Source organism: Triplophysa dalaica, chromosome 16, assembly GCF_015846415.1.
Source record: "Triplophysa dalaica isolate WHDGS20190420 chromosome 16, ASM1584641v1, whole genome shotgun sequence".
NCBI lineage: Eukaryota > Metazoa > Chordata > Actinopteri > Cypriniformes > Nemacheilidae > Triplophysa > Triplophysa dalaica.
The window spans coordinates 218,882-240,926 of NC_079557.1; the positions used below are offsets into that span (position 1 = coordinate 218,882).

General features: G+C 42.8%; 1 protein-coding gene across 2 annotated transcripts; it reads left to right on the forward strand.

The window, feature by feature from the left end:
- The first annotated feature begins 982 nt into the window (after positions 1-982).
- ints10 (integrator complex subunit 10) lies at positions 983-21,897 on the forward strand. Of its 2 annotated transcripts, XM_056769048.1 has the most exons (18): positions 983-1,249; positions 2,128-2,195; positions 2,281-2,384; positions 5,039-5,178; positions 15,137-15,218; positions 15,516-15,656; positions 15,767-15,938; positions 16,034-16,200; positions 16,615-16,745; positions 16,810-16,963; positions 17,036-17,118; positions 18,706-18,846; positions 18,928-19,036; positions 19,245-19,324; positions 19,414-19,576; positions 19,795-19,888; positions 20,189-20,257; positions 21,509-21,897. In XM_056769048.1, the coding sequence occupies exons 1-18, from the start codon at positions 1,118-1,120 to the stop codon at positions 21,663-21,665; spliced, it is 2,187 nt and encodes a 728-aa protein (XP_056625026.1). In that variant the 5' UTR covers positions 983-1,117; the 3' UTR covers positions 21,666-21,897. The 2 variants fall into 2 exon arrangements, with proteins under 2 accessions (XP_056625026.1, XP_056625027.1); XM_056769049.1 differs by lacking the exon at positions 20,189-20,257.
- The last annotated feature ends 148 nt before the right edge of the window (positions 21,898-22,045 follow it).

The window sequence follows — 22,045 nt, forward strand, 5'->3', positions numbered from 1 at the left end:
ACACAGAGAAGATAGAGAGACGAAAACCACACAACCCAAACTACATCACAAACATACAGACATCAGCCCATGCGTGTATTCAAAAATAAACATTGTCATATATGCACTGTACACAGCAGCTCCTTTAAGCTCACTTCACTGCCTGTTAATAATACACAACTGTACAACACAACATCACAACAACCCCACTGAAATACTGAACATCATTAGCTCACTACATATTGATTCAACCATTTTACAGCAACAGGGAACACTTTACAGTTTAATTGTTACCAAGCAACTGTCATGATTTTCTTATATCATAAACTTTTGTATCTTATATAAATCAAAACAGCGTGAAAAGGAGCTAAGTATAAACACAACATATCTGTACCAGCCAAACACACACACACTGAAATGTTTGATCTCCATATTTAATGTAGACTTTCCATAAACAACAATTTTGTACAATGTGATAAGGAAACTTTCCGTCTACGATCACACAAACCTTTCTGTTTTTTTACATTTTCTATTAAACATAATTTTCTTTGTTTATCAAACAGTTAACAATCCGAGGGGTATTGCACAAAACCAAGATAAGGGGTTAAGCCGGGATATGTTGGTTATCTTGGCTGAATTTAGCCTAAAGTCGGTTGCATGAAAGCAACTCTAACTTCACCAGGCCAAGTTACTATGGTGATTTATTCTCTGCAGCTCGCCGGCTCCAGACCAGGCGAACAGACCAGAAATCTATTCATCTCATGTGTTCACTGTTATCTACTTTAAAGTCACTTATCAGCCTGCAAAATATTCTTATAGTTTAAAATAGTTTTGCGTTGTCATCCTTAGCAAACGTGGAATCAATTAAGCCAGGATGCGCCGAGCAGATTAGGTGAAGCCACACTTGCTCAATTATTTCTTTGACCGCTAACTGACACACAAACGTAAGCGCAGCTTTTCTAGCCTTGTTGGGACACTTGTTATGAAGCAGAGACTTTTATTTTGAAACGACTTCCGGCTTTGTTCGGAAGTTGAACCATAGAGTTGTGTTTTCAGTGTGCTGGTAATGTAGTATTGTTTAAGTTTTAAATGTTTAAAGAGTGACTGGTGTCCTGTGGATATTTGTGGATATTTCGTAATGTCCGCGCAGGGTGACTGTGAGTTTTTGGTGAAGCGCGCACGGGAGCTCGAGCTCGCGCAGGATCCGTATGCAGCGAAAGCTTGGCTTATTACCGCGCGCACACTATACCCGACAGACTTCAACATACAGGTAATAAACACACATGTGTAAAAGCACATATGAAATGTTCAGTATTGTGTGTGTGTGCAGTGTTTCCCCTATGTTTACGGCTTTGGGGAGCTATGTGCGGTCTCTATATTTTCTATATTTATATGCCTTTGTGGCGCAGGTCCGGACAATACTTTTTCAAATAAATCATATTTAATCAATTACGCCCAGTCGAATATGTATATAAAAAGGGTTAGACGTGTTCTGTAGGAAAGGTAACCTTAAACGCTCTTCTCTACTCCGGTGATCTGGCGCTATATATAAAATAAGATTAACTTGACCTTCCAGGGGGGCGGGTGGTGCCGTTGGAGGGGCGGAGCGCCCCCCTAAGGTAATGTAAGGGGAAACACTGGTGTGTGTTGTGTGTAACAGTGTTGTTTGTGTACAGTATTAGATGTACAGTATTGTGTGTCTGTGTTGTGTGTAACACTGTTGTTGTGTACAGTATGAGATGTACAGTAGTGTGTGTGTGTTTGTGTGTGTGTGTGTGTAACACTGTTGTTTGTGTTCAGTATGAGATGTACAGTATTGTGTGTGTGTCTTGTGCGTAACACTGTTGTTTGTGTTCAGTATGAGATGTACAGTATTGTGTGTGTATCTTGTGCGTAACACTGTTGTTTGTGTTCAGTATGAGATGTACAGTATTGTGTGTGTATCTTGTGCGTAACACTGTTGTTTGTGTTCAGTATGAGATGTACAGTATTGTGTGTGTATCTTGTGCGTAACACTGTTGTTTGTGTTCAGTATGAGATGTACAGTATTGTGTGTGTATCTTGTGCGTAACACTGTTGTTTGTGTTCAGTATGAGATGTACAGTATTGTGTGTGTATCTTGTGCGTAACACTGTTGTTTGTGTTCAGTATGAGATGTACAGTATCGAGCGTAACGCAGAAAGAACAGCGTCTGCCGGCAGGCTGCTATATGATATGTGAGTATATGATGATGTTACTGCATACTTGACGTTCAGCTGATAATGTCATTCAGTTATGATCCATTGATTCTTTGTCATGCAGATTTATGAATTTTCCGGAGCAGCCGGTGGTTTGGCGTGAGATTGCGGTCATCACCACTGCGTTACGCAACGACAGTCTGGACAAACACGCACAGTTTCTCAAAGGTGAAGGACACACACTACTGTGTGTGTGCGCGTTTATATGTGTACAAGTTTATCTAATGATGTTTTATTAACACAGTTTTGAGGAACACTTGAGGATAATTAACCTGGCTGTCCTTATCAGCCTATCAGTGCATCCCTCCTCCACCCCGACTCCTCACCGTCAAACTCCTCACCGTCACACTCCTCACCGTCACACTCCTCACCGTCAGACTCCTCACCGTCAGACTCCTCACCGTCACACTCCTCACCGTCACACTCCTCACCGTCAAACTCCTCACCGTCAGACTCCTCACCGTCAGACTCCTCACCGTCAGACTCCTCACCGTCAGACTCCTCACCGTCAGACTCCTCACCGTCACACTCCTCACCGTCACACTCCTCACCGTCAGACTCCTCACCGTCAGACTCCTCACCGTCAGACTCCTCACCGTCAGACTCCTCACCGTCACACTCCTCACCGTCACACTCCTCACCGTCAGACTCCTCACCGTCACTCCTCACCGTCACACTCCTCACCGTCAGACTCCTCACCGTCAGACTCCTCACCGTCACACTCCTCACCGTCACACTCCTCACCGTCACACTCCTCACCGTCACACTCCTCACCGTCAGACTCCTCACCGTCAGACTCCTCACCGTCACACTCCTCACCGTCAAACTCCTCACCGTCAGACTCCTCACCGTCACACTCCTCACCGTCAGACTCCTCACCGTCAGACTCCTCACCGTCACACTCCTCACCGTCACACTCCTCACCGTCAGACTCCTCACCGTCAGACTCCTCACCGTCAGACTCCTCACCGTCAGACTCCTCACCGTCAGACTCCTCACCGTCACACTCCTCACCGTCACACTCCTCACCGTCAGACTCCTCACCGTCACTCCTCACCGTCACACTCCTCACCGTCAGACTCCTCACCGTCAGACTCCTCACCGTCACACTCCTCACCGTCACACTCCTCACCGTCACACTCCTCACCGTCACACTCCTCACCGTCAGACTCCTCACCGTCAGACTCCTCACCGTCACACTCCTCACCGTCAAACTCCTCACCGTCAGACTCCTCACCGTCACACTCCTCACCGTCAAACTCCTCACCGTCACACTCCTCACCGTCAGACTCCTCACCGTCACACTCCTCACCGTCACACTCCTCACCGTCAGACGCCTCACCGTCAGACTCCTCACCGTCACACTCCTCACCGTCACACTCCTCACCGTCAGACTCCTCACCGTCAGACTCCTCACCGTCACACTCCTCACCGTCACACTCCTCACCGTCAGACTCCTCACCGTCACACTCCTCACCGTCACACTCCTCACCGTCACACTCCTCACCGTCACACTCCTCACCGTCAGACTCCTCACCGTCACACTCCTCACCGTCACACTCCTCACCGTCAGACGCCTCACCGTCAGACTCCTCACCGTCACACTCCTCACCGTCAGACTCCTCACCGTCAGACTCCTCACCGTCACACTCCTCACCGTCAGACTCCTCACCGTCAGACTCCTCACCGTCACACTCCTCACCGTCACACTCCTCACCGTCACACTCCTCACCGTCAGACTCCTCACCGTCACACTCCTCACCGTCACACTCCTCACCGTCACACTCCTCACCGTCACACTCCTCACCGTCACACTCCTCACCGTCAGAGTCTTCACCGTCCTCACAGTCACACTCACACAGTCCTCACAGTCTTCACCGTCCTCACAGTCACACTCACACAGTCACACAGTCACACAGTCTTCACACTCCTCACAGTCACACTCCTCACCGTCACACTCCTCACCGTCAGACTCCTCACCGTCACACTCCTCACCGTCAGAGTCTTCACCGTCCTCACAGTCACACTCACACAGTCCTCACAGTCTTCACCGTCCTCACAGTCACACTCACACAGTCACACAGTCACACAGTCTTCACACTCCTCACAGTCACACTCCTCACCGTCACACTCCTCACCGTCAGACTCCTCACCGTCAGACTCCTCACCGTCACACTCCTCACCGTCAGACTCCTCACCGTCAGACTCCTCACCGTCACACTCCTCACCGTCAGACTCCTCACCGTCACACTCCTCACCGTCAAACTCCTCACCGTCACACTCCTCACCGCCACACTCCTCACCGTCAGACTCCTCACCGTCAGACTCCTCACCGTCAGACTCCTCACCGTCAGACTCCTCACCGTCAGACTCCTCACCGTCAGACTCCTCACCGTCAGACTCCTCACCGTCCGACTAAACATTTAATAAATTAATATAACAGCCGGCGGCCCCTCACGGACGACCGCCGGCGAACAAAACATGAACATAAATATAAATACAAACATAACATAAGTTCGGGCCCGGTCCTCTCTCTTCGGCGGTCCGGTCGCTCGTTCCTTTTATATGCTCCCATCTCCTACGTGATTCGAGACCGGTGTGCGCACAGCTGGCGCTTATTCACAATTACTCACCGGACTCGAACCACGGTCTCGCCTCGCCTACTCTACTACAGGCTGGTTAGGGGATAAGTATATCATAGGCCTGATATGAAATCAATAAATTGTCCCCAGTAGGATAGTAAAAACAAACCTGAGTGTGTATATTATCATCTTCAGTTGTTGTGTAACCTTAACATGAGTGTCATGTCTTTGTGTGTGCAGGTGTGTTTGAGACTCTTCCAGGTCCTGTACAGTGTCAGATGCTGTTAAAGGCCACAGAACAATGTTTCAACACACTGGAGAAGGCCGAGATGTTACTACTGTTACTCAAGAGATTCCCAGAGTCTGTGGTACAACACGGAGTGAGTCTCTCTCGCTCTCTCTCTGTCTCTCTCTCGCTCTCTCTCTCGCTCTCTCTCTCTCTCTCTCTCTCTCTCTCTCTCTCTCTCTCTCTCTCTCTCTCTCTCTCTCTCTGTCTCTCATTCTCTCTCTGTCTCTCACTCTCTCTCTGTCTCTCACTCTCTCTCTGTCTCTCACTCTCTCTCTGTCTCTCACTCTCTCTCTGTCTCTCACTCTCTCTCTGTCTGTCTCTCTGTCTCTCTCTCTGTCTCTCACTTTCTCTCTGTCTCTCACTCTCTGTCTCTCACTCTCTGTCTCTCTCTCTCTCTCTCTCTCTCTCTCTCTCTCTCTCTCTCTCTGTCTCTCATTCTCTCTCTGTCTCTCATTCTCTCTCTGTCTCTGTCTCTCTCTCTGTCTCTGTCTCTCTCTCTGTCTCTCTCTCTGTCTCTATCTCTATCTCTCTCTATCTCTCTCTGTCTCTCACTCTCTCTCTCTCTGTCTCTCACTCTCTCTCTGTCTCTCACTCAAGATTCAAGGCAAGGCTTTATTGGCATGATAATATAAAATTTACATATAAATATTTAAATATAAACATGCAGAAATACAGATTAAGATAAAAAATAAGATAGAATAAAATTAAAAGTCTATAAGTAAAAATCTATATACAGTTGAAAGAAAAAGTATGTGAACCCTTTGGGCTTACTTGGATTTCTTCATAAATTGGTCATAAAATGTGTTCTGATCTTCATCTAAGTCACAACAATAGAGAAACACAGTCTGCTTAAACTAATACCGCACAAACATTATACGTTTTCATGTTTTTATTGAACACAACATGTAAACATTCATAGTGCAGGGTGGAAAAAGTATGTGAACCTTTGGGTTTAATAACTGGTTGACCCTCCTTTGGCAGCAATAACCTCAACCAAACGTTTCCTATAGTTGCAGATCAGACCTGCACAACTCTATTGTTGTGACTTAGATGAAGATCAGAACACATTTTATGACCAATTTATGAGGCAATCCCAGTAAGCCCAAAGGGTTCACATACCTTTTCTTTCAACTGTATATACAACTCAATATAAACAGAAAAAGAGTTTTAATTAAAGTTCTCAATGGGGGTGATAGTGTCAGTTTGTGTGTGTTGTCCTGTCAGTGTTGTGTTGTGTTGTGTTGTGCTGGTTGTTCTTTGGTCGTGGCAGGACTTGACATATCTTGCAGCAGGTTTGAGCTCACTTACTCTGTCTCTCACTCTCTGTCTCTCACTCTCTGTCTCTCACTCTCTGTCTCTCACTCTCTGTCTCTCACTCTCTGACTCTCTCTCTCTCTCACTCTCTGTCTCTCACTCTCTGACTCGCTTTCACTCTCTCTCTCTCTCACTCTCTGTCTCTCACTCTCTGACTCGCTTTCACTCTCTCTCTCTCTCTCTCTCTCTCTCACTCTCTGTCTCTCTGTCTGTCTCTCTCGCTCTCTCTCTCTCTCTCTCTCTCTCTCTCTGACTCTCTCTCACTCTCTGACTCTCACTCTCTGACTCTCACTCTCTGACTCTCACTCTCTGACTCACTCTCTGACTCTCACTCTCTGACTCTCACTCTCTGACTCTCACTCTCTGTCTCTCTGTCTGTCTCTCTCTCGCTCTCTCTCTCTCTCTCTCTCTCTCTGACTCTCTCTCACTCTCTGACTCTCACTCTCTGACTCTCACTCTCTGACTCTCTCTCACTCTCTGACTCTCTCTCACTCTCTGTCAAGTTCAAGTTCAAGTCGCTTTATTGGCATGACATTTCAAATATAGTATTGCCAAAGCTTTTTGCAAATAAAATATGACAGTATCACTGTTGACTTACATCACTGCAATTACTACAAATAAACAGTCTGTAAATCTATAAAAGTGCATGAAGAAAATAATTAAAATACAATTTACCATAAAATAATTAAAATACATTTTTCCATAAAATAATTAAAATACATTTTCCATAAAATAAAACACATTTTATGAATTATCCTTTTCGTATAAGGTGAATAGTATATACATATTTTGCAGCTAGTTTGGCTGCCCTGTCATCTTCTCCTAGAAGATAGTGGAGTTTTTCTGAATCACTAATAGTATTAAATGAATGATTCAATGCTTCAAATTGTGGAAAAAATGTTTCTCTTGTAGTGGTGTATTTAGGACAAACAAGAAGAAAGTGTTTCTCATCCTCTATTTGATTTAAGTCACAGTGTCTGCAAAGTCTTTCTTCTCTTACAATCAAGGATTTTTTATGTCTTCCTTTTTCTATTTCTAAATCATGGTCACAGAGACGATATTTTGAAAGGATTTGTCTTTCTTGAAATTGTTTTATTGATAAGTAGTTTGCCAGTTTGGTGGTTCTATTCAGGGCAGAATAACACTGGAGTTTGGTGTGTAGGTCAAATTCTTTTTTTAAATTTTCGTCATATTTATACTTGAGATGTTTGTCAATCTCTTTGTATATGTCAGGGTTGTGTTTCGAGTCAGATTTAGCTTGAGTTTCATTTATTAGCTGTGCTGTGAGTATGTTTAGAGGATGAGATATTGTGGGGCTTTCATTAGCAAGTAAGGCTTTATATTGAATGGATTCTGAATGGGATTGGTTGAGATGATTCCAGAACTGAAGAGCTCGTTTTTGTATCTCAATGTTTAGGGGGTATAGGCCTATTTCAGCTCTACAGGCATGGTTAGGTGTGCCTCTGTTTACTCTTAGGATGTTCTTAACAAATTCCAAATGGGTTTTTTCTAACACACTTTTATCCCAATTTTGAAAATTTAATGTTGGTCCCCAGACTTCACTTCCATACAAGAGAATTGGTTTAATGATTGCGTGATATAATTTTAACCATGTTTTAATTGGTAAGCTTAATTTATCAAATCGTGCTTTTATGGCATAAAATGCCCTACGAGCTTTTTCACTTAAAGCTTTTACTGCCAGAGCAAAAGACCCGGATGCTGACACATCAATGCCCAGGTACGTGTAGCTAGCGGTGTGTTGGAGGACTTCTCCTCTGTAAATGAACTGGTGTTTGTTTCCCTGAGATCTGGCCTTCTTCTGGAACACCATGACTCTGGTTTTGTCTAGATTGACTGTCAGAGCCCATTCCTCACAGTATTGTTCCAGCAGGGACAGGCTCTTCTGAAGTCCCACTGCTGTTGGGGATAACAGCACCAGATCATCTGCATAGAGCAGACATTTAACCTCAGAGTCATGCAGAGTAAGTCCTGGGACACTGGAGCGCTCCAGAGTTTCAGCCAGATCATTTATGTAGATATTAAACAGGGTTGGGCTCAGAGCGCATCCCTGTCTCACTCCACGACCTTGCTGGAAGAAAGTGCTTCTGAAATCTCCAAGTTTGACCGCACATCTACTGTTCTCATACATGGACTGAATAATGTCAAATGTTTTTCCACCAATTCCAATTTTTAATAATTTGTATAATAAACCATCATGCCAAATAGAGTCGAAAGCTTTTTTTAAATCAACGAAACATGAAAATATCTTTCTTTGTTTGCCCTTAAGATTTTTGTTGATTAGAGTATGGAGAGAGTAGATGTGATCTGATGTCCGTTGTTTTGGAAGAAAGCCAATTTGTGATTTATTTAGGATGTTGTATTTTGTCAGAAATGTAACTATTCGGCTGTTTATTATATTACAAAAAAGCTTTGCAAGATTACTGCCCACACAAATACCCCGGTAATTATTGGGCTCAAATTTATCTCCTTTTTTATAAATAGGGGTGATGAGTCCTTCCGACCAGGTCTCAGGGAAGCTGCCAGACCTTAACACCAGATTAAATAGTTTTGCTAGGGCTTGAATTATATAAGGGCCGCTGTGTTTCAGCATTTCATTACTAATGTTGTCTTGTCCACATGCTTTCTTGAGTTTAAGATTTTTGATGTGTTGTTTTATTTCTGAAGTTGCGATGAATGTGTCTAATGGGTTTTGGTATTTTTTTATTGTTTTCTTTAGATCTTCTAATTTCTCCTTTGTTTCTATTTGGGGCTGATTGAGGTCTGAAGGTTTAATTTTTTGATAAAGGTTTTTAAAGTAAGAGCTCCAAATTGTGCTGCTCTTTAGTAATATGTCTGATTTGGGGCTTTCAGATTTTTTAAAGAGATTCCAAAAATTGTTTTGGTCAATGGATTCATCAATTTCCTCAATTCTAGCTTCATAATATTTATCTTTTTTGTTACAAATAAGTTTTTTATAGTTTCTCAGACAATTCGAGTAGTTGAGCCGAAGAATCTGATTGGTTGGTTCTCTATGTTTCTTATTAGCGAGCTGGCGAAGCTTTTTTCTGGTACATTTGCATTCTTTATCGAACCAAACATCTTCTTTAATTCTTTTTTTATGTATTTTATGATTGTTTTGTTGTTTCATGTTAGATATAGTCGCCAATGTTTGCAATATATAATTAAGATCGTGTGTAGCTGAATTTATATCATTGGTATCTGGAGTAAACTCTCTGGACATAAATTCATCCAGCAGTTTTAGTATTTCAGGACTGCTCATGTTTTCTTTGAAATGTTCGACATTAGATTGATTCCAAACGAACTTGGGTTTTAAAGGGATAAGTTTTTCTTGTTTGTTTGATGTTGTGACTCCATCAAACGACTGCTTCAGGTAAAGCAGTGTTTGGCAGTGGTCAGAAACTGGAAGTTGAGGTCTGACTGTGAATGCATTAATAAAGTTTGGCTCAATATCTGTCAATGAGTAATCAACCACACTGGCTCCTAGTTTGGAGCAGTAAGTAAATCTACCAAAAGAATCTCCTCTGGTTCTGCCATTTATGATGTACAGCCCTAGACCTTTACAAAGCTTTAACAACTGCTTCCCAGTTCTGTTGATGACATTGTCACAGCTGTTTCTTGAAGTAAAGACGGGTGTTGACTGGCGCATGATGTCCCCAAATATATGATCATTACCTGTGGTATTAACATAATCCATTTCTCTTCCAGTCCTTGCATTTAAGTCACCACATATAACAACATTTCCTTTGGACTGGAAGTATAAGATGTCTTTGTGTAGGTTAAGAAAGCATTCTTCTTGGTAATATGGAGAATCATGAGGTGGAAGATAAGCTGCACAGATGTAAAGATTGCTCTGGGGTAGAATAGATTTTACTTGAAGCCATATTAATGAATTTTCAATTTTGACCGTTTTTATCAGATGTTTTATATTCTCTTTGTGCCATATAAGTATTCCTCCTGAATCACGGCCGCATTTTATTTGGGATTTCTTTAGTGATGGCACAATGATCTCTCTGTAACCTCTTGGACAGTGCAAAGTCTCATTACTCCGACACCAGGTCTCATGAAATATTGCAATGTCTACATCTTTTATACTGCTAAGTAAATCTCTGTCTATCGTCTTGTTTCCAAAAGTTGAAGAGTGTAAACCTTGTATATTCCAACAACTAATTTTAAATGACTTCATAGATAATAAAAAGTGTGTGTGTGAGTTATTTCACGAGTTTGGAGCAGATGATGTTGAGTAGATGTCTTATCTGGTTGAGTTCATCAGCGGCAGGGTTTGGTGTCTGTTGGACGGCTGCGGCGTAGCTCTCTGGTTGTGATGAAGATGCAGGAGTGGAGATCTCTCTGCTCTTTGATGAAGGGTGGATGTTTCGTTCTGTCTGTGATCTGCTCTTGCTGTGTGGATTTCGGTTGTGTTCTCTTTTATTAAGTGCTGTGTTTTTCAGCACTCTTGTGAAGAGTTGTACTCCTTGCTTGTTCAGGTGCACATGGTCATACATATGATGAGGCCGAATGTCTCTATGGTATGCGAGGAAAACATTTGGAATAAGTGCACAACTTCTGGAGAGCTCTGCGTTGTTTCCCTGAATCACATGAAGTGGCACATCGCTCCGTGGCAGTAACGTGGACATGGTTATTCTAGTGTCAGGGAATCTTTCTGAAGCTTTGATGGCCACCTCTCTGAGTGCAGGAGCCACGTGACCTTCTGTTGATCTTAAGTCATTGGTCCCTCTGTGGATTATGATGTGCTTGTAGTTTTCATTCAGATTTTTGTCAGACAGGATCTGAAGAGCCTTTCTTGTGTTCGGGCACCAGAACTTCTTTGCTTTCATTTTTGGGAATAAGAGTTTCTGGTTGATGTATTTCCCGTTGGAGTCGATCAGAATTAGAGCTTCTGTTTCAGTAGTGTTGTCTGAAGCGCTGCTGTGGTCTTCTGGTGAGGCTTGACTTTCATCCGCCGGAAGTGACTGATGATTCTCCGCGAGGATTACTGAACAGGTCGGGTGTTTAGCAGAATATTCTCTACACGTGTGAACCTGAGAAAGTTGTTCCTTCATGTTGTTTATCACTTCATCTTTCTTTTGGAGTTCTAATTTAAAGATAAAAAGCTCTTCCTGCATTTCTGATTTAATTTCTGTAAATTGTTTTCCTATAATTGACTTCATTTCTCTCAGTTCTTCTTTGGTTTGTTGAAGTTCCTTTGACATCTGTTCTTTGTTTGTCTGTAAGTCTTCAACCTCTTGTCTTAGAGTCAATACATTCTTTTTAAGTTGCTCCATGTTGCTGTTATCATTCAGACATTCGGACATTATGAATTCTTTTAGTTCCACCATATCCATCTCCAGGAGTGAGAAATGTTCTTTCATTTTTGACATGGGAGACTGAGTTAATGCTGCTGTAGTTGTTGCTGTATGTTGGATGTGTTTAGGTAAAGAGTCAGTAGTAAGATCTTCATGTTTTTGTATGGAGCTTGTTTCAATCTGTGACTGCTTTTTTATTTCTGTTAAGTCCACTATAAATGAACGGAGGGCTGGATCTGATCCTTGGATCATGACAGTGCCATTTTGATAGATGTTCAGAGATAAAATTCTTGAATCTTCATTTCTTTCTTCATCTTCAAATATCAAGATCTGTCTGCCTTTACATATGCCTCTTTTTGTGATGAAGGTGAAGTGTTGACAGAAAGCATTGTGCCATAAAGAGCTGTTTTCAGTGAAGAAGAGCAGGTGACTCAAAGTATTGTGATCATTGTCAGCAAACAATGTTTCAGGATTCTCCCTAATCTGTTTCTGTCTCTGGATCTGCTTTGAGTTTTCAGAGCTCTTCTGAGAGTAAATAAAGGGGCGGGGCCAGTCTGCTGCTGTTGCCATGGCTGACTTTAGAATGTAAACACTCAACTGAAAAAACTGTTGATCTGTTTGTTTTCAAAATTCCTATTGTGTACTATATGTGTTTATATAGCTTAAAAATACAAAATCCTAATAATATTGATGAATATAGACGGCGAAACAAGATCAAAATGTCCACTTTTCATGCAAATAAATCTCCAATAGAATTAAATTTGTCCGTTTAAGTTCCTTTTAAATAGTTCAGTCTGTACCTCCTTTGATGTTCAGTCTGTGTCCAACTTCCTATACCTCTCGATCTAAAGGGTCTCCGCTCAAGACAGGACAAGGGTCCGTACCAGGAAAATATCCAATGGCATCAGAAGTTCATTCAAGTACTTATCCAACGGTCCAGTTGATTCCTCCTCTGAAACTCAGTCTGTTAATAATCTCCACACAGGCCCAAAATTGAAATGGTCTCCACTCAAGGCAGTATAAAAAAAAATCTGCTCAAAATGTACAAAATTTTGCTCAAATAGTGATCAGGTTCTTTTTAAACTATAAGTTGTCTGTATTATAAGGTCAATTTCCTAAATTTTCATTATATTTCTGCAGCTCACAAAAAGTGTGACTGTTCATCACGGAACTCTCTCTCTCTCTCTGACTCTCTCTCACTCTCTGACTCTCTCTCACTCTCTGACTCTCACTCTGACTCTCTCTCACTCTCTGACTCTCTCTCACTCTCTCTCACTCTCTGACTCTCTCTCACTCTCTGACTCTCTCTCACTCTCTGACTCTCTCTCATTCTCTGACTCTCTCTCACTCTCTGACTCTCACTCAAGATTCAAGATTCAAGATTCAAGATTCAAAGGAGCTTTATTGGCATGATAAAAGAAAATTTACATTGCCAAAGCACAAGATTAAATATAAACATGCAGAAATACAGATTAAGATCAAAAATAAAATAGAATAAAATTAAAAGTCTATAAGTAAAAATCTATATATATACACATCTCAATATAAACAGAAAAACAGTTTTAATTAAAGTTCTCAATAAGGGTGACAGTGTCAGTTTGTGTGTGTTGTCCTGTCAGTGTTGTGTTGTGTTGTGCTGCTTGTTCTTTGGTCGTGGCAGGACTTGACATATCTTGCAGCCAGGTTTGAGCTTCTTGACTTTTCTCCCAGTATGTATGAGATCTTGTCCTTTTGTTGAAACTGGTCAAAGTCTTTGTGTAAGTTTGTAAACTGGGGGAAGAATGTTTCTCTGATGTGTGTGTAGTTGGGACAGGAGAGGAGAAAGTGCAGCTCTGTTTCCACTTGATTGTGTGTGCAGTGTGGACACAGTCGCTCTTCTCTCGGTGTCCATGTGTGTCTGTGTCTGCCCGTCTCTACAGTGAGCTGGTGATCACTGAGTCTGTACATGCTCAACACTTTTCTTAGTTTAGGGTCTGATACGCTTGTGAGGTATTCTGACACTTTATATTCTCTCTTTAGTGACAGATAGCATTCCAGTTTACTTTGCTGAGCTGTTGCTTCTGTCCAGTGTTGGAGATATTTCTCTTTTTGTCTTTTCATCATTTGGTTTAGTCTGGCTGGGGTTTGGGGTTGACTTGGGCATGTTTGGGGTTGTAGAGTTAGTTGTGAGATCAGTTGGATGAAGGGGTTTCTCTCTGGGCTCAGCTCTTGATGACTTAAGGCTTTGTGATGGAGTGTGTCTGTGTCGCTGTTCTTAAGGTGTGTGTAGAATTTTAAAGCTCTTTTTTGTATTTTAATGATTAGAGGATACAGTCCTAATTCTGCTCTGCAAGCATTGTTTGGAGTTTTTCTCTGTACCCGTAGAATGTTTTTACACATTTCTGTTTGCAGAATCTCTATTGGGTGTTTGTCCCATCTGGTGAACTCTTGGTTGGCGAGAGGACCCCAAACCTCACTTCCATACAGCGCGATTGGTTCTATAATTCTATAATTGGTTCTCACTCTCTGACTCTCACTCTCTGACTCTCACTCTCTGACTCTCACTCTCTGACTCTCACTCACTCTCTGACTCTCTCTCTCACTCTCTGACTCTCACTCTCTGACTCTCTCTCACTCTCTGACTCTCTCTCACTCTCTGACTCTCTCTCACTCTCTGACTCTCTCTCACACTCTGACTCTCTTTAACTCTCTGACTCTCTTTAACTCTCTGACTCTCACTCTCTGACTCTCTTTGACTCTCACTCACTCTCTGACTCTCACTCACTCTCTGACTCTCTCTCACTCTCTGACTCTCTCTCACTCTCTGACTCTCTCTCACTCTCTGACTCTCTCTCACTCTCTGACTCTCTCTCACACTCTAACTCTCTTTAACTCTCTGACTCTCTCACTCTCTGACTCTCTTTAACTCTCTGACTCTCACTCTCTGACTCTCTTTGACTCTCACTCACTCTCTGACTCTCACTCACTCTCTGACTCTCACTCTCTGACTCTCTCTCACTCTCTGACTCTCTCTCACTCTCTGACTCTCTCTCACTCTCTGACTCTCTCTCTCTGACTCTCCCTCTCTGACTCTCACTCTCTGACTCTCTCTCACTCTCTGACTCTCTCTGACTCTCACTCTCTGACTCTCTCTCTCTGACTCTCACTCTCTGACTCTCACTCTCTGACTCTCTCTCTCTGACTCTCACTCTCTGACTCTCTCTCTCTGACTCTCACTCTCTGACTCTCATTCTCTGACTCTCTCTCTCTGACTCTCACTCTCTGACTCTCACTCTCTGACTCTCACTCTCTGACTCTCACTCTCTGACTCTCTCTCTCTGACTCTCACTCTCTGACTCTCTCTCTCTGACTCTCTTTAACTCTCTGTCTCTTGCGTGTGTGTACTCAGTGTGACCTCTGTGGTTTCTCCAGGTCACTTTAGGAGAGTCATTATTAGAGGCGGAGACTGTGGAGAAGCTGGACACGCCCGTCAACTGTTTCAGGAAGCTGTTTGGTACATAAACACATTCACTGATGACAAACTCTACATCCCTTTACATTCAAATGTTTTAATCATGCAATACAGATCATCACGTACAGACACAAATACATTCATTATTTATTAGAATGTATTTATTCTTTTTCATTTGAGTTATTCTCCTGGACTTTGGGTCTCTTGTGTGATTCTCTCTCTCTCTCTCTCTCTCTCTCTCTCTCTCTCTCTCTCTCTCTCTCTCTCTCTCTCTCTCTCTCTCTCTCTCTCTCTCTCTCTCTCTCTCTCTCTCTCTCTCTCTCTCTCTCTCTCTCTCAGTGTGTGATGTTCTGCCGTTGGTTCTGAATAATCCAGAGATGTGTCTGCCTGCTAGTTTGCTGTATAAATATCTTCATAAAGCAGCAGAGTTTTACATTTGTTACGTCACACGGGAGCCCTCAGCAGACGGACAGATGACAGGTACACTCTCATTGTTTAGTGTGTAATAGTGTGTAGTGTGCACTTCGGGCAGTAGTGTGATAGGGTGTTTTATTCAGTGGCATGAAATGTTTAGTTTGCTCTGGTGTCAGCCTCACAGGAAGTGGGTGCTCTGAAGTCTCCTGGACGGGGGCGGGGTCAGCGCTGTGTGATTGACGGGCTGTCTGAGAAGTCGTCTGTGGTGACGGAGCCGTGGGAGCGTCTGCTGGAGATGGTGGGTGTGATGGGATCTCTGTGTGATTGGCAGGGAGAGAAGGGAATCAGGTGAGAATCAGATGCTGTGATGTGATTGGACGTGTGATTGTTGGTTCAGCTCTGACTGAGTGTGTGTTTGTGTGTGTGCGCGTGTGCGTGTTCAGGTCATACTCTGATCTCCTGCAGCGTGTCACAGAGTTGTGTCGGTATGTGTCTGCTGATGCTGAAGAGTTTGGGCGCTGCTGCGGTCAGATCGTTACCTGCTGCACACTGGTTCTGTTCTACAGCGCCGTACATTACGTCTCTGCAGTGCAACCATCATTGATTCACAGTGAGTTACCTGATCGTCTGTGAAAAAGAGAGAGAATGTGTGTGTTTGATAGATGATGTATATTTGTATATTATGTTTATAACTTTTTGACAAATCTTGTGTGATACTGTGTGTGTTAATATTTGATAAAGGCAGTGAAATATTTATATTTACAGATTTCTTGTGAATATTGTGTGTTCTGATTGTGATGATGCTCTGAGTTACTGTAAATTATTAATTTTACAGTAATATTCACCAGTCAGCAGAGAATGTTCGCATGTCATGTAGTTTATTTTTAAATGATTAAATCACATCATTATTAAATGATCACTGGGTGAGATTTATTCTCATGAGCAATAATAACACTGACAAAACTGCAGCTGTTTAATCATGTGATATTCACTCACTGTGTGTGTGTGTGTGTGTGTGAGACAGGTCAGTCGTCTGTGAGTGTGTGTCCGTGGGTTCTGTTGGAGGATCTGTTGTGTGTTTACACTGATGTTGAGGTGGAGAGAAAACACGCACACAAGAAACGCAAACTGGCTGACGGGCGAGAGAAGACCATGGTGAGTGTCAAAGGTCATTGTTGTTGAGATCATAGATTGTGTTCTGATGTGTGTGTTTGTGTAGAGCTCTGATGAGGAGGATGTGTTGTGTAAGGGCAGAGGTCGACACATACAGGTGAACACATCAGAGATGTCGGGTTGGGCCGAGACTCTGGAACACTTCCGTACGGCCAGAGAAAGCTGGGAATTACTGCACTCACACCAGAGTCTGGAGACAGGTACTGTCTGACCGTCTGTCTAAGCTCTAGATATGATTATACTGTGTTTACTGTTGTGTGTTTGTGTTTCAGAGTTTGTGAAGATGTGTACAGCGTGGAGAACAGAGACGTGGTTGTGGTTTAGAATCTTTCTGACAGATATGATCATTTATCAGGTGAAATCTCACAGGCTGTATTTCATTTGACATATAAATATTGTGTGAAGCAGTGAGCAGAGAGATTGGTGCAGTAGTGTTGTGATTTAAGGGTAAGTTCACACAAAAACACAATTGTATCATATGGGACACGAGGGGAGTAAATGATGCCTGTCTGTGTGGTGAATGATCCCTTTAATCTGTTTCACATAATAATAGTTTAGACTCGAGGAAACCTCAAATGATCTTGTTTGTATGTGTATTAATATGAAGCGTACACAGTATTCTGTTTATTTCTCATTAATGTCTGTCATCTGTGATCTTCATTGAAGTAGAAATAATGATTTAAAAAAGTGTGCGTATGACAGTGGTTGTGTGTTGTAGGGTCAGTGTGTGATCAGTTGTGTTGTTTGTGCAGATGTTGTGTGTCTGACAGTGGTTGTGTGTTGTAGGGTCAGTGTGTGATCAGTTGTGTTGTTTGTGCAGATGTTGTGTGTCTGACAGTGGTTGTGTGTTGTAGGGTCAGTGTGTGATCGGTTGTGTTGTTTGTGCAGATGTTGTGTGTCTGACAGTGGTTGTGTGTTGTAGGGTCAGTGTGTGATCAGTTGTGTTGTTTGTGCAGATGTTGTGCGTCTGACAGTGGTTGTGTGTTGTAGGGTCAGTGTGTGATCAGTTGTGTTGTTTGTGCAGATGTTGTGTGTCTGACAGTGGTTGTGTGTTGTAGGGTCAGTGTGTGATCAGTTGTGTTGTTTGTGCAGATGTTGTGTGTCTTACAGTGGTTGTGTGTTGTAGGGTCAGTGTGTGATCAGTTGTGTTGTTTGTGCAGATGTTGTGCGTCTTACAGTGGTTGTGTGTTGTAGGGTCAGTGTGTGATCAGTTGTGTTGTTTGTGCAGATGTTGTGCGTCTTACAGTGGTTGTGTGTTGTAGGGTCAGTGTGTGATCAGTTGTGTTGTTTGTGCAGATGTTGTGCGTCTGACAGTGGTTGTGTGTTGTAGGGTCAGTGTGTGATCAGTTGTGTTGTTTGTGCAGATGTTGTGTGTCTGACAGTGGTTGTGTGTTGTAGGGTCAGTGTGTGATCAGTTGTGTTGTTTGTGCAGATGTTGTGTGTCTTACAGTGGTTGTGTGTTGTAGGGTCAGTGTGTGATCAGTTGTGTTGTTTGTGCAGATGTTGTGCGTCTTACAGTGGTTGTGTGTTGTAGGGTCAGTGTGTGATCAGTTGTGTTGTTTGTGCAGATGTTGTGTGTCTGACAGTGGTTGTGTGTTGTAGGGTCAGTGTGTGATCAGTTGTGTTGTTTGTGCAGATGTTGTGTGTCTGACAGTGGTTGTGTGTTGTATGGTCAGTGTGTGATCAGTTGTGTTGTTTGTGCAGATGTTGTGTGTCTGACAGTGGTTGTGTGTTGTATGGTCAGTGTGTGATCAGTTGTGTTGTTTGTGCAGATGTTGTGCGTATGACAGTGGTTGTGTGTTGTAGGGTCAGTGTGTGATCCGTTATATTGTTTGTGTAGATGTTGTGCGTCTTACAGTGGTTGTGTGTTGTAGGGTCAGTGTGTGATCAGTTGTGTTGTTTGTGCAGATGTTGTGTGTCTTACAGTGGTTGTGTGTTGTAGGGTCAGTACAGGAAGGCTCTGTCCAGTCTGGCGGTGATGTCATCTCTTCAGCAGAGTCAGAGCTCTTCTCTGGTGGTTCTGGACACTCACAGGTGTGTCATACAACAGGCGTCGTGTCATTATGCTCTGGGAGAGTTCAGGGTAACACACACACACACACACCATCAGACCGCACATATGTGTGTGTGTGTTTGTGATAGTTTTCTGTTGTGTTGTTGTCAGATGGCGTGTGAGAAGCTTCTAGAAGCCGTCAGCGGTCTGATCCCTCAGAATGAGGAGGTTGTGAAGAGCAGTGATGATCAGCGTCAGTCCTGTATCAAACCCAGGAGAGGTGCGTCTGCGTCTGCGTCTGCGCACTCATACTCAACACATCACACTCATTCTGTCTGTTTGTGACGATTATGATGAAGAGCTGTTTGACTTCACTTATCTTCACCTTCATTAGTGTAATTGTCATTAGTCCTGATGTCATGCACACTTTCATCACCGCGTCAGCTTAGAGTTCTCTTCTTGACTTTGTCTGTGGTCTCTGTTGCTAGGTAACGACCTGCGTCTCGTCCCGTGCACCAGTAAATCCATCCTGCCGTTCAGTCTTCAGCTGATGCTCGCATGTTTCAAGGTACATGAGCTCAATCATCACCGCTCACATTTACACTCAGACACACTTTAACTCTCTCTCTCTCTCTCTCTCTCTCTCCATTTGTCAAGCTGAGAGTGTTCACAGACAACAGGGATGATCTGGCTCTTGGTCATGTGATCGTTCTCCTGCAATATGATTGGCCGCAGGGTGAGAGTCTCTTTCTGAAAGCGGTGGATAAGATCTGTCAACAGGGCAGTTTCCAGTACGAGAACTTCTTCAACTACGTCACCAGTATCCAAACGGCGATGTGCTTGATGATCGAATAATCGATGTGTCACGTCAGTTCAGCTGTTGTGAATCATAAACACAGAAGATAATCAGATGTGTATTTCTTCAGGTGTGATGAGGGTGTTGTTAGGGATGATGTGTTTATTGCTCTTCTGGTGTAAATGATATCTCTGATGCTGAGATACACTGAGATGATGTTTCTGTCCTTCACGAGCGGTCAGACATCGACATGCTGGAGGAGTTCGCTTACCTCCGGACATCAGAAGGAGGGCGTGTCCAGCTGGAGCTGCTTCCCAATCAGGGCATGCTCATCAAGTAAGTCCCGCCCACATCAAAGACATCGTCACTGAATGTTGAGTTAATCGGCTTGATGCGTTGCTGCGCAGATCGACTGCCTCCTGCAAAAGCAATGCATTGTAGTTAGAAATGTGTGGGACTTTATTCAGCGCTGCAGCCACCTCACCATCACATGTGTCGTCAAAGTGCCGCGAGAGAGAAGCGAGATGATCAGGTTCAGAATGTTTCGAGAGTTTGGTGGTGTCGCCGGTGCGTCTGTGAGATAAAGCTCAGCCCTGTCACTCGGGGTGATGATGAAATGGTGTTTGCTGTCCGTAGGAACACCAGCCCCTCCCTGGGGGCGGAGCTAAACACCTTGCTGCTTCCAGGGGCTCAGAAGGCTGACAGGTACCCCACCCCATCTCCCAAACCCCGCCCCCCGTCCATTCCAAACTCCTCCCAGCCTGCTCATGCATTTACATGTTCCTCCTCATATTCCGTTCAAGACGTTTTAAGTTTGCTAGATTGTGTCGAACGGCTTCATTTCTCTTGTGTTCTTCTTGTACACTTATTTGCTCATTGTGGTGTTGTCATTTGCATAAATGGGGGAATCCCACAGGAACTGTAGTTTTTAGCCTGTTTTGATCTGACACAAAAACTGGTGAACACTGTAAGAAAATTACCCATACATGATCATTACACTATTGCTAAAATGTAATTTAAAGCCGTGCATAATGTACAATAGCTGTAAAAGGATGAATATGGATCAGTATATTATTTTACAGATGTGTTTTACAGTGTACAGACATTTATTTGCAATAATAATAAGAGTTTGGGAGTGAGTGTGCTTGTTTATTCAGTTTTATTTCTTTAGAGCTTTATACAATTTTGCATCGTTGTTGATTATCAGTTTGACAAACATTAAGGTAAAGGTTACTGTAGTGAAGACACACAACACATGATATTATTGCAGTTATTTTCAGTACATTGATGAAACTAAACAGACATTTGTTATCAGACGTTTCAATTCATGAGCTCTGTGTTTATCCAGTTAACTTACTGATACTTTTTATTGATTTATTTAAATGTTGAATTGTCCATCAATGGCTGTTGATTCATTTATTTCTGCAGTATGACAGAATTAAAACAATATCAGTTATCATCTTTAATATCACAGTGGCTTTCACAGGACCGTTGTGATATTATTATGTGTGTTTTATTCACATGATATTAGTCCTCACGGTTAATGACATCACACTAGGTTATTTACTGTATCAGTCAGTACTGGAAACACAACTACAATAAACACTCACAATGACCTTTGCAATAATACCAAACCATGCAAGTAGACTGTATGTGTTAAATAAAGTGAAATGCATGACTGAAGTTAAATGTTAGGACGTTTATAAATGTAAAATGTTAGAATCATTGTGTGCTGTCTCCCGAGCAAAACACTCCTTCATAAGAGCTTCTGTATGATGCTTTAATGTGAAATGTGAGGACGTCTGTTCCAGGTTTAAAGTTCATTTTCACATCCGGTTGTTGTTGTTGTTTTGATTCATGATTGTGTTTTTTGTGTTTTCATCATCAAGACGTAAGCTTCGCTTGTTCATCATGAGTTCACGTGTTCTCACACACGCTGTCTGTCTGTTTCTGTAGACATCACACAGTAACTCGAGGGATCACCAAAGGTGTGAAGGAGGATTTTCGTCTTGCTATGGAGCGTCAGGTGTCTCGCTGCGGAGAGAATCTGCTCACCGTTCTGCACAGATTCTGCATCAATGAAAAGATCATCCTAATTCAGTCTCTACCCTGAATGAACTTTGACCTGACATTCCACTCATGCTTCACCGCATGACCCCTGTGTTGTTTTATTTCAGTCATTCATTAGCAGACATAAAAAAAGATTCTTCATTTGTGAAATTCAGGTCACACTGAGAAAGACCAGATGATGATCATGATGTGTTGTGGAGTTATTCACCAGTCACACTTCTGTTGTTCTGGCAGCTCTTAAAACAATAAAACGATGCTTCTTGTTTGGTTTTGTATCTGTGAGCATTTGTCTTTTCTTTTAAGATGTGTTTTCTATAGATGAACTGTGTGGTGACAGTCATGCAAAGAGGAAAGAAAAGTTTGTTTTGTTCTTGTTGACACTTCTTGACAAAAGATTTTCAAGCTGATATGTTCCTTGAATGA